The sequence below is a fragment of the Stegastes partitus genome, unplaced genomic scaffold (genome assembly GCF_000690725.1).
Source record: "Stegastes partitus isolate 25-593 unplaced genomic scaffold, Stegastes_partitus-1.0.2 Scaffold1095, whole genome shotgun sequence".
Taxonomy (NCBI): Eukaryota; Metazoa; Chordata; class Actinopteri; family Pomacentridae; genus Stegastes; species Stegastes partitus.
In genome coordinates, this window is record NW_007578826.1 from 50714 (window position 1) to 64005 (window position 13292).

The 13292-nt window shown below is 39.5% G+C and overlaps 1 protein-coding gene and 2 non-coding genes across 3 annotated transcripts in view; 1 reads left to right on the top strand and 2 right to left on the bottom strand.

Annotated features, from left to right (window-relative positions):
- adamtsl5 (ADAMTS like 5) overlaps positions 1-13292 on the bottom strand; it is a 58374-nt gene that overhangs the window by 43482 nt on the left and 1600 nt on the right. The window contains exon 2 of the mRNA XM_008296023.1: positions 1445-1520. Coding sequence (XP_008294245.1) covers positions 1445-1520 — 76 coding nt within the window. The remainder of the gene's footprint in view (positions 1-1444; positions 1521-13292) is intronic.
- trnas-uga (transfer RNA serine (anticodon UGA)) lies at positions 133-214 on the top strand. The gene has a single exon. It is a non-coding gene; the product is annotated as a tRNA-Ser (tRNA).
- Positions 931-1012, bottom strand: trnas-uga (transfer RNA serine (anticodon UGA)). The gene has a single exon. It is a non-coding gene; the product is annotated as a tRNA-Ser (tRNA).

Below are 13292 nucleotides of genomic sequence, written 5' to 3' on the forward strand. Positions count from 1 at the left end.
TAAATGCAGTCAGTCAAAAATTAGTTGATGTCATTAAATTACGGAGAGACAGACGTGGAGAGCTATGAAATATGATGTGTGTGATCCAGCTGTTTTTAAACATGTGAGTAGAAGCAGGTCTCCAGACAGTGAGCTGCGATGGCCGAGTGGTTAAGGCGTTGGACTTGAAATCCAATGGGGTTTCCCCGCGCAGGTTCGAACCCTGCTCGCAGCGCTACAACACTGTTAAAGCAATTCTTATTCTGAAATCATCACGATCAACTCGTATAACTGCAAACAGGCAATAATGCAAAACTTGTGACGAACCAAATGTTTGCTCATGAGACAGAAGATTTTCCTCAGACGGATGCAGGAGAGTGAATGCTGCAGTGACCAGGTGGATGTAAAAGGTTTCATCCAGGAGACTAGAGTTTGACTCCTGCAGTCATTATGGTTTCATCTTTTTAAGTCTCGTTTTAACTCTCACTCGCTGATTTTCACTCAGTATTTTGTTGCATTTTCTGTTGTTGTTTGTTTAACTTCAGGCAGCAAAATTAAAAATTTGGGTTAAGAAAAAGATCCTGGTTTGGGATAGAAGACACAGTTGTCACTACCTTTACCACATGTTACGAAGCTCCGCTGGACATTCTACACATTTATTCACTGATTCATCAAATCACAAGTTTGTGAATAAGTGAGTGAGAGTTAAAACGAGAAGGAAAGGAGTTAAACCTTTTACATCCACCTGATCACTGCAACATTCACTCTCCTGCATCCGTCTCAACCGTCTGAGGAAAATCTTCTATCTCATGAGCAAACATTCAGTTTTCTTTTGGCCTTTCTTCACAAGTTTTGCATGATTGCCTGTTTGCTACTATATGATATATATATATATATATATATATTGATTGTGATGACTTCAGAATAAGAATTGCTTAAATAATGCTTAAACGATGCGAGCAGGGTTCGAACCTGCGCGGGGAAACCCCATTGGATTTCAAGTCCAACGCCTTAACCACTCGGCCATCGCAGCTCACTGTCTGGAGACCTGCTTCGACTCACTTGTTTAAAAACAGCTGGATCACACTGAGAGAAACATCATATTTCATAGCTCTCCACGTCTGTGTCTCCTTCTGCTGCTGTGATTTAATGACATCAACTAAAATCAACCGACTGCATTTCAATGAGCATCTACTGACATTAACATCATGGATTTATTTGCAAAGTCAATCACTGCAGCACCGATTTTGGTTTAAAGTCAAATGACAGAAGAATGAAAATGGTCAGATTTCAAATCAGAGATGGCTGAGCAGTAACTCTGTTGAATATTTGAGCTGTGCTGGTTAATTGAAAAGCTTCACAGGGTGACGTCATCTAAAAGTGTTTGACAGGTCCTTCGGGGTCAGTAAAGTAGAAAAGGTGTTTGGTGCAGCGGCTTGTTGGACTCGTGGAGCGTCCGACTCACCCTCTGTGGGGACGACAGGCAGCCCGGAGCCACCAGCAGCAGGACGAAGGTCAGGAACTGGAGCAGAGTCGACTTCCTGCAGACAAACAAACAGCGAGAGGCGGTTGGTGACGTCAGAGCTGTTGTTCTACGCTTGAACACAAGAGTAAAGAAGGTGCAGCAGAAGCGTTTGAGCAGGAGGACAGAAGAGGAGCTGACAAACAGCACAAGGTCTTTAGGTCACTGATAATATCCACAATAAGCCGCCACGCCGCTGAGCAGGAGCCAAGGTCAGGAATTCCCCCCCATCCAGCCAGTATCATTAATTCCCCCGGACCAGTCGCCCCACTCTCCCCCACAGAGTCTTATTAACTCCCACACAACCGGAGAGGGAGGCAGCACCAAGCCCGAACCCCCCTCCTCACCTCCTGTGTGACTGTTGACCCCGTTACATAAAAGGATGCAAGAAAACCAGAATGTCCTGCTGTGTCTACATGGAGCCCTTTTACTTCACTAATAATCTGAATTACAGCTCATATGGATGCATCGACTCAGAGAGAGCTCAACCTCAGCCTGGTTCAGTTACTGTCCTGTTGTCCTGTTGTAATCTGCGGATTAGTTTATTGATCATTTGTCCACTTTATGATGTCTTGGTTTGTTTGAATATCTAAAGATATCCAGTTTATTATCAGACATGTCCAAAAAAAAAACATGAAAATCCTCATTTTAGCTGATATGAGATATGATGTGAGATATGATATATGGGATATATGATATGACTTAATATATATATGACATGAGATATGGTATGAGATATTATGTGATATGAGATATATGATGTAATATATGACATGATATATATTATATGAGATATATGACATGAGATATATGTGATATGAGATATATGACTTAGTAAATGATATATGAAAAATTATATATGATGTGATATGCAATGCAATATATGACATGATATGAGCAATGAGAGATTATGACTATGACATGAGATATATGAGATATGATATGATACGATATATATGAGATGAGATATGAGATACATGTGAGATACATGATGAAATATATGATGTAATATATGATATGAGATATGATATACATTTATGAGATACATGACATGAGATAAATGAGATATGACATATATGATATGATATGATATATATGAGATGAGATATTATGAGATACATGTGAGATACATGATGAAATACATGATGTAATATATGATATGAGATATGATGTATATTTATGAGATATATGACATGAGATATGATATATGACATGTACAATATGTGATATCATGAGATATGATATGTGAGATATACAATATGAGAAATGACATATGATGTGATATCTAATTCAGAGCACTTATGTAAAAATGAAGCAATCAAGTTCAACAATTCATTATTATAACACACCATAATAATGAATTGTTGAACTTGATTGCTTAATTTTTACAAAAGTTCCTGAAGGAAAAAAAAATTAAATTGGGGCTGTTGCGTCAAAAAAGCCACGTAATGTTCACACTAAATGAAATACTAAAAGCCAACCCTCCTTACAGCTGCACCATTACATCGCAAAACATATCCGAGTGTGTCTTGTGTATAAGTTGTGTAAACTAATACACATCAGTTGGCCTCTCTGTAAACTGTGGGGGGTCCAGTGGAAGCTAGAATGAAGCTCTGAGGGTTTGAATAACAGCACGGTTTGTGAGTTCACAATGATGAAACACCAGCAGGAGTCAATGTGCCGAGTTTGACTCTGACAGAAGAATAAACCTCCTTTATGTTCCACTGAATCAGCATCTAAACTGAGTCAGCAGCAGCTACCAGCAAACGCAGCGCTGACTCTGAGTCACTTCAAGGTGCGACCAGATAAGATCTGCCCGAGAGGACATTTGTTCTACAAACTGCCTCGTCTTCGTCTTCGCCTCGAGGCCAAGAGCCGAGGATCCGTCTCTCTCCACCTCTGACTCATCAAAGGACAAGTGCCTTTTTCTGAGAAGTCCCTCTGGTTCCTGGAAAGCCCCTCTCTATCCCTGTCTTTGATTGCTTCCTGGCACTGCTGCTTCACTGACACTGTCTCATACGTTTCTGTTTTCTGACGGAACATTTTCATTAACAGGAGAAACACGCGGGACAGACGGCGCTTGTTAAGCTGCAGCAAAGTCCATCTTCTCGGTTTCTCCCGTCCTCTCCGGTGTCTCACTTACAGCAGCCTCCAGCCCGTCCGTCATCCTCCTTTTATCTCTCCACCGGGTCATAAACACAGAGTCGGTCCGGAGCGTTTGGAGTTTTGGCTCGGTCCCAGGTCAGTAGTTGCCCCGTCCAATTAAACGATACACATCTCGCTCACGCTCGGCTGAGCAGCCCGGCCCTGCACAGCCGCCTCCAGGCCTTACAAGGGGGGATTCTTATCAGAGAACAGAGAAGGTCGCGCTGACCGAGAAGGAGAGCAGATGGATGGATGGATGGACGGCGCCTTCACATTTCTACATTAACTTTATTCTACTTCCAGCATGTTTGCTGCATCACTTAAGAGCCGCCGTGTCTGCAAGTGTCACCTTTTCAACTTCAAATCCAACCCCAAAAATTCCATGCAACTAAACTGCATGTATGTTTGGAAAGAAGCGTGTTTTCTCCCCAACTGGTTTGACTGAGACGTAGCAGAAAAAGGCCGTTTGAAAAAGTCCAATGAAGGGCTTTGTCTGACTCGAGTGTTCTGTTTTAAATCACTTCTTAAAACCCATTTTTACAGGCTTTTATAGTTGTTTTGTTCATATTATTCTCTTCTACCTTTATTTATTTACATATTTATTACATTTATCTACCATGACTAGTATTATTATTTTTAGCCTTATGCCATTTTTGTTTGTTTTCAGGATGCATTTTGTAAATCCTTTACGGTGTATAACTCTATTTTTTTTCCAGACTGAGCGGCCTTCTGTTGTTTCATTGTCGTCCTGAATACCCTCCTTTATTTTTTTTCACACTTAGTGAACTCTTTTTTTAAAAGGCGCTACATAAAGTATTATTTAGTTTTAGACTCGTATTTTTAGTCCAAAGTTCTGTTTTTTTCATCCACTGTTCCATAACTAAATACAGCCCTTTGGGGTAAAATCCGACCTTTTCACAGCATGTTTGAAGCATTTCCTCCATTTTCTGGGTTGCCATGGTGATAAGCTCTGCCCTTTTTAATACATGGTGAGTTTGCCAGAAAAGGACCAACGGTAAAGTAGTAAAATAAACTAATGTGTCGACTTCAGTTTTAAATGTGACGCATCATAAATGTTATCTGGAGGAAAACATGGTTCTCTCACAATGTGACTGAAAAAGAGGTTTAGTTGTAAAGAAGTATAATTTTATGATTTTTGGTCAAATTATGTCATTTTTTAGGGACAGAATCTACTGTTTTATAAATCTGGGTGCATTTGTCCAACAATTCACCAAGTAGCAGACACATATAATCCATCAAAATGAGTCTGGATTTATTTTTGTCAGTGTTTAAACTGCACAGTAACTGAAGCTGCAATGATTGATCAATTAGTTGTCAACTATTAAACAGTTTGAGTATTTTTTTTTACAAGAAAAAAGTTTAAATTCTCGGGTTCCAGCTTCTTTTATGTAAATAGTTTCTGATTTCTTTCATTCAAGACATTTGAGAAAGCCTCATTTACATTTTCCCTCGTTTTCTGACGCTTTTAGACCAAACAGCAACTCAATTAATCATGAGAGCAATCGACAGTCAAGATAATGGTTAGCTGCAGCCCTGATCGTGACAGAGTTCAAGTCTTTACTGATTTGAACAGACTGCACTTCATTACTTCACAATAAAAGTGTCAGGGGTGATGGATTACTCAACACAATCACTTTGCAAGAATCTGATGACTCATTTTCACAATGCGCTGGAATGATTGTAAACCGACGGCTGCCCGGAAAAGTAGAAAATACACAGAAATGTTTCAAATTAAAAAAAGGCTTGTTGAGACATAGATAATATATTTTACACAGTATTCATCGGTTTAAATATTAATGTGATTCCAATATTTGCTGTTGTCTGCGGATCAGAGATGGAAAAAGAATTCAGATCCTTTAATGAAGGAGATAAAAATGCTACAGAAGTGCATTAAAATCCTACTTAAGTAAAAGTTTGGTCCCTCTGACTGCTATATTATTAGATTATTATAGTGAAGCACCAGCGTGTCAGCAGCTTGTTGCCGTTGTAGCTGCTGAACTCCTTTAAATCCAGTTTTATATTCAGAGACAGAAGATAAATCAGAGGCTCCAAACATGATTAATAGGAGAAGACAGAAAAAAAAGCTCTGATCCACAAATCTGTTTTCAGTTTTTCCTCTAATCTTTGATTTCTGGTGAGATATCGGCTCGTTTTATTGAAATGAAGCCATGTGAGAAGTTTAGAGGGAAAAATTATGATTCGGTGCAGCTGTTAACTGAAATGTGACGCCGACGAAAGACGGCGAAACCGTTGTAAATCACTGAGTTCGTCTAAAACTGTGTGTGGTATTTTTAAAAGCTTGTTATTTATTGTGTCACATGTTCATCTTGAAAGTAACTGAAGCTGTCAGACAAATGTGGTGAAGTAATACGACAATTGTTCCCTCTAAAATGTAGAGAAATTAAGAGAAAAAAACAGCATAAAAATGAAGTTGGCTGCTTTCCACTGCTGCACTAACTCTTATCGTATTAATGCATCAAATGACTGTGTAATGTTGAAGAAGTTGCTCTTAGTGATCAAAAACAGAGAATTAACACATAAAGGAGCAGATATTTCCAACAGGAGCTGCATGGATGAGACCAAAAAAAGTGTTCAATTTAAAGTTAAGGTTGGACTTAAATGTGCTGAGTGAGCAGAAACACGACTCAGTCTATCTGCTGCATGACTTTACAGTTAACTATTTGCTCTTAGGTTTGTTTAAATAGCTTTATGAAGTGACATATTGATGCATCTGCTGCACTAAAGTCGCCAAAATCTAGCAACTGCTGCATTTCAAACAATGTACTGAACAACTAAGATTTTTGTTAAAACAGAAAAGAAACATCATTAGAGGGAAACTGCTTCACAGACGACCTGCACTTTATGGTTTTATGCTACTTAAACAATAATGAAATAGTGCTTGACTGCAGCTTTGATGTCCTGAATGTCACATTTTTACACCAGTTTTGCTGTTAAAAAGTCAAATTTTTGAGAAGATTTAACTCCCAAAAGTCTTATTCCAGTTATTGCCGTTTTAAATTTAAAAACACAGGTTATTAGCATTTTTGCAAAAACAGAGATGGAGCATCATTACTATGAAACAAAGTTTCACAGATGACCTACACTTAATGTTTTTGTGCAAATTGAGCAATAATTTAATAATTAGTAGATGCAGATTTGGTGTCCTGAACATTTTCACACACGCACCAGTTTTGCCATTAACCCTGTAATGCCAAGTGTGTCATATCGGATAGTGTTTTTGAGACCTCTACATCAGCAGCGTGATATTTTTTTCCTGAAAAAACTGATGTATACAATCAGACACATGCAGAGCACAGATATGCCACCATAGACCAGTAACTCATGCAGCAAAAATGATAGAAATTAAAACTCATATATACAAATTTGAACTTAAGTTTTGAAGGTTCAATAACACTCCAGTTTCAAACATTTTGAATTTTCTGGCAATTATTTCATGGTTCAGGCTTTAAAAAGTTGAAAAATTGAACTCCTAAAATTCCAGTTATTGATGTTTTGTTTTGTGTTTTAAAAAGATTGGACAACTTATTATGACTTTTGGAGCATCATTAGATGAAACATCCAGTTTCACAGACAACCTTCACTTGATGTTTTTGTGCGTTTTGATGCCAAAATGACACATACGGATGTAAAAGTGCTGCACAAACATGGCATCGCTGCTCTCACTTTCACTTGATGCGTGGCTTCGTCTGAGGGACCAACCAGACGGCGGCTGTGGTCAGCGGCTGTTTCGGGCCCCTCGCTGCAGGGGCCCTCAGAGGTGAGCAGGGGTCGGTCCGCCTCCTCCGGCTCTCATTAAGGCTGTAGCAGCAGCACATTAGTGAATAGCTGCAGGGCAGGCGCAGGGAAACGGCTTTAATCAACGCGAGACCGGTTGTTTATTTTGACTGACATTAGTCGCTCTCGTGACTCGAGAAGAAGAAAAAGAAGAAAAAGAACTTTTCCCACCAACGACACAAACAACATAACTTTGCTTTTTTATCAGATAGAAAACACGAAGCATGAACACATCAGCTTTAAATCTCAACTATAAACCCTAAAAGTGAACCAGGCTACAGACTCAACAAACCGATATTCTTGCTCATATTGAATGAAACTTTTTGTGGGATAAAATGTTAAATTTGACAAAAATTACAGATGATTAGGTGTGCTGGAGAACAAAATAAGTGGATTCAGTGAAGCTCAAATCTCTACTCACACAAATGTTTTTACTATTTCAACCAATTCACAGCACATTATTTGGTTTGATTCATATTTTTGAGTATTTATTTAGCTTCCAGCTTCTTAAATGTTGATAACTCTCTGTTTAATATAATTCTAAATGGGAAATGTGAATAGAAAATGGCACCTGGATGGAGACTTTTCAGTGTTTTCCAGCATTTTATTAGAGATGCAGTAATTTATTATTTAGTTGTCAGATACTCAATAAATTCTCAACTAATCTATTAATTGTTTGAGTGATTTCTTGAAGTAAAAATGGCAGAAAGTCACCTCTCAAAGGTGAATATTTTCCTCTAGCTGCTTTATATCACAGAACATACTGAGGTACACAACTCACGACTACATGACTACAGAAATTAGACAATAAGCTATAAAATAATCAACATGGAAAACACTTTTTAGCTTCTCTCTGTTAACTTTTAACTCTGGCTTTTGAACAACAGCACCAATCTGAATCCAAAATGGCACCTGGATGCAGATTTTTCAGACATTTTATCAGTGCTGGAAGGGTTAATCAATCAGCTGTCGGCTATTATATCAATTGTCAACTATTGTGACAATCAATCACCATTTTTTTAAGGAAGCAAAGTCTAAATTCTCTGATTCTTGCTCCTTAAATGTGAATATTTTCTGTTTTTTCCTTCTCTTTGACAGTAAACTCAGTATCTTTGGACTGTCAATGAAACAGGACAGTTGATGACATTTTTTTAAAACCATTTTAGACCAAACAGCTAACTGACTAATTAAGATAATAGTGAACAGATTAATGGAAACATGAGGTTNTCACAGCACATTATTTGGTTTGATTCATATTTTTGAGTATTTATTTAGCTTCCAGCTTCTTAAATGTCGATAACTCTCTGTTTAATATCATTTTAAATGGTAAATGTGAATAGAAACTAATATATTAATTATTTGAGTGATTTCTTGAAGTAAAAATCCTCTAGCTGCTTTATCACAGCATTATTCATACACATGGACATACTGAGGTACACAACTCATGACTACACGATGACAATAAAACAGAAATTAGACAATAAGCTATACAATAATCAATATAGCAAACATTTTTAGCTTCTCTCTGTTAATTTTAACTCTGGCTTTTGAACAACAGCACCAATCTGAATGCAAAGTGGCATCTGGATGTAGATTTTTCAGACATTTTATCAGTGCTGCAAGGGTTAATCAATCAGCTGTTGGCTATTATATCAGTTGTCAACTATTGTGACAATCGATCACCATTTTTTAAAGGAAGCAAAGTACAAATTCTCTGATTCTTGCCCTTTAAATGTGAATATTTTCTGTTTTTTCCTTCTCTTTGACAGTAAACTCAGTATCTTTGGACTGTGGATGAAACAGGACAGTTGATGACAATTTTAGACCAAACAGCTAATTGACTAATTAAGGTAATAGTGAACAGATCAATGGAAACATGAGGTTGAAATCTGTCGACCAGCTGCTGTAACACGAGGTAACACAACCTGCTCTCCCCACCTGCACCTATAAATCCTCCATAACGTGGCTGAACTCACAGACCTTTCCTCAACACGCCCCGACACACAGGTCGCTGCAGCGTTCCCACCCTGCACAAATAAACAACCGTTATCGCGCAATTACGTCGACTTCCCACCTCTCGACGGCGCCGCAGGTGAGAATGCGTCCTTTGACCCGGAGGAGGAGGAAGGTGCGAGTCGACACCTGACCGACCATCTCTGCCGCTTTAAGTGCTCCACGTCTGCACACCCACCGAGTTTGGAAAAGCAACACGTCTTCCGAGTGGGGGCCTGGCCTTGACCTCTGACCTGAAGGGAGATTTAGCCGCGACCCCACCCAGCGTTTGGGAATGCCTGGTGGAGGGTCCGACGGCTACATGGAGCTCGCCGCTGAAAAGAGCCGACGTAACCTCTAACAGATGTGAGGCCTCGGCGGTCAGCGCTGACCCCCGAAGGTCTGAATGAGGCGGCAACAATCAGCCACAACACAAGCCTCTTCGGAGGGTCTTTGTGATTCGGCAGCTGCTCCGCTCGACGACGCAGTAAAACACTTTGGGAGAAAAAGAAAATTGAAATGCCTTTGTGTGTGTCGTGACAAAACACCCAGAGGAGGATTGCGGGCAAATGACGAAATGAATGTTGTTGGTTTTGTTGCAGCCAAAAAGTCTAGACTCTTGCTCAATCCGGTCCCTTCCCTTCCCTTTGCTTTGCTTCACTTCACTTCACTTCACCCGCTCCTTCCACGACGGGGAGAACAAACTTGGTAGAGCGTCATACCTCGGGGATTATGAGATTATCTTTTGACTGAAGCAGAGCCTCTCAGGTCATCTACAGTCGTGGTCTCGAAACACGAGAAATGTGCCGAGGTGAACACAAGTGATGTTCTGATTTTTTTTTTTTAAATGACAGACAAGCAGACATGTCATTGGTTCTTCAACACTTTGGCTCTAAATAAAAACCCCTTGAACCTGCGCATGTATCTGCAGGGTTGGGAGTCAAGTTTTCTGTCTCCATCAGATTCATAATTACAGCTAAAAAAAAAACCCTCTAATGGTCCAATGGCAGAAATCCCAGATCTGGATCACCACCAAAACCAAATCAATTGTTCCCTGGCGCGAAGCCGATGTGTCCATCAAATTTCATGGAAATTCTTTCACGAGGGGTTTTTAAAACATCCTGCTGACAGACAAAGGAGCACTCTAAATTGGTTAAAACGCAGCCCTAATCCTCTTTGGAAACAAGGCCCTCAGACGGTAAAGTGGGAGCTTTTCATCGGCTTCGTGCACAGAGACACAAACACGGAGCAGTAAAGTCTTATCGGACTGAACCTTGAAACTGCACATCAGTCATATATCACCGTCTGACTGCAAACATGAGACAGACAAGTTCAGGATCTGGTTCAAAGCGACCTGGAAACATTATTTGGGGGGATGAGATGGTGGCAGAACATGACTTGGAGGGATAAAGTTCAGAAACTGCTGTGGTTTGATCACCGTCTGTGACTCTGACTGGTGGAAATGTGGGTTTTGCATGATGGAAACTTCTGACATTTCCGTTTTCAAGATTATTTTTGGGGGCATTTTGCTTTTATTTTGATAGGACCAGTAGGTATTACAGGACACATATGAAGAAAAAAAGCAGGAGAATGAAATGCAGAAAGGGTCGGGACAGCTGGGAATTAAATCAGGGACTCGCACCGAGGTAATATTCCCCCCAACCAATCTTTTATGTGACTTTTCTAATAAATCATTGAGTGGATTCCTGACTGTGATCTCTGCAGGTTGAAGGTTCATCCGTGTTTCCATATAAGTGTCAAGAGAATTTACAGCAAGCTTTTGAAATGCAGCAAAAATAAATAAATTACAAAAGAAGAAAATGTGAATTAGGTTTGTTTGAAGTGTGTAAACCAGGCGGTGTAGTGTCGTCAGAAGGTGGCGCTGTGGGCGGCACGGCTGGAATAAAGAGAGTAGAAGAAGCCAGAAACTGTGGAAACAAACTAAACATTGGCTATCAACAAAAATAAATTAAAACAAAGGAGAAAAAAAGTCTTCAAGAGTTATTTTCAGTCAGGAAAGTTGAAATTTTTACTTCATATTAACTGCTGTTGGTCATGTTTTAAGCAAAAACAACAAAGAAACGAGCTGATCATTAATAACCATTAATCTGTTTAGTGAAGGTCCTAGAAAGCAACTTGACTTTTCTTTTAGGCTCTTGAAGGTGTTTGAGGCTTCTTCAGTTCTGAACAGTTTGGTGTTTCCATCTTTCATGAGGGTCATTAACCTTTTGAAAAATGTCCAAACCACTTCAAGTGAGCAAAATTTTTGCAAAATGAAGTTTTTCTCAAATGTTGGCATCTTTATAACTTTACAGATACATTGCGGAAACACAGCTTGCAACTCTGACCCGTGTTTCCACCTTCGTTTTAACGATTTATGGGGATTTTATGGCAAATTGCTTTTATAGGACAAAAGCAGCAGAAACAGACAAGAGATATGGAGGGAAGAGGAGGGGAATGACCTGCAGAAAAGGTCTGACCAACCTGGAATCTAACAGCTTTTATACTCTTGAGGTATGCACCATAAACACCATCAGGTCGCCTCTTTATGTGGCTTTCCCAATAAATCTAGTGAAGGCTGGACTGTCTCCAGACGCTGTGGTGAAGGCAGAGCAGAGGTTTACCTGCTGATGACAACAGGTTGATGACTGAGTAGCAGCATTTTAGTCTAAACTTTGTGCAGCTGTTTGTCACATTGTGTCTGAATTGTCACTGTTTGCTTCTTGACTGAACTCTTTGGCTTCTGGACCTCTGCACTGCTTCATGAAGTTTGTTTGCTAAAATCCGACCACATCACTGACCGTAACTGTAACTTTACGTAAAAAATCCTGCTGCTGTGACTTCACTCTGTACCCTTTTTGGAAGTAACCTCCTTCCTAAAACTGCTGCATTTAACCTAAAGTGGCAAAGACGAAGCACATGTTACCGATCGGAGGAGGTCATTTCAGGTGCACTGGGTTCAGAGAAGAAAACGTCCTGTTTATTGTCTGCACTGACAGTGTGAAGCAACTGACAGTTCAGTAAAAGAGACGGATATCAGGCTCTGTGATTTAAAAGTCACAGCAGCAGTTAATGAGGACACTTGACATAATCCAGGAAAAGTGTCATTTCCTGCTTTCTGGTGAATCTTTATGCAGCAATTAGTTGTTTTTGTGCAAGAATTTATAGCAGAAACTTCTTTTCTGTCAAAGAAAACTCAAAATTGACACACCAGGTGACACAGGGTGTGAATCTAAATGCGTTTCCACCGTAGAAGCCGTGGTTGTATGACATTATAAATCATATCTTAAGAGAAAAAGCTGGAATCATAAAACTGATCAGCAGCTTGGCCTCAGGTATCGGAAGAGAAAAGCTTTGATTGATGTTTCTAGGTGTATGCTGACATGAAGCATCCACAGACAGCTTAAAAGACACAGACCGTGTCAACTATTAACTTTATAACTGAATATTTTGATAATTTAATTCATTTGAGTTGTTTTTTTATCAAATAATGCAGAATTTCTGTGATTCCAGCTCCTTAAATGTGAATATTTTCTGATTTCTTTCCTATTATAAGACAAAAAACAAATCAACCTTCAGGTTGTGAACAAAATCCGACATTTGCGAACATTTTTCACCACTTTCTGACATTTAATAGACCAAAAAAACTCAACTAAAGCCTGCACTGACAATAATCATGAGTTGCAGATGTGTTTGGCAGCTGTATTGACCTCCCAGCTAAAACAATGATGAATTCAGAATCTGCTTCGGCACTGATTTGTGTCTTTGGTTGACTTCTTCTCTAATACGGTCCAAAGTTTACAGGCGATGACAGCATTTAGAGGCAAACCGACAGACA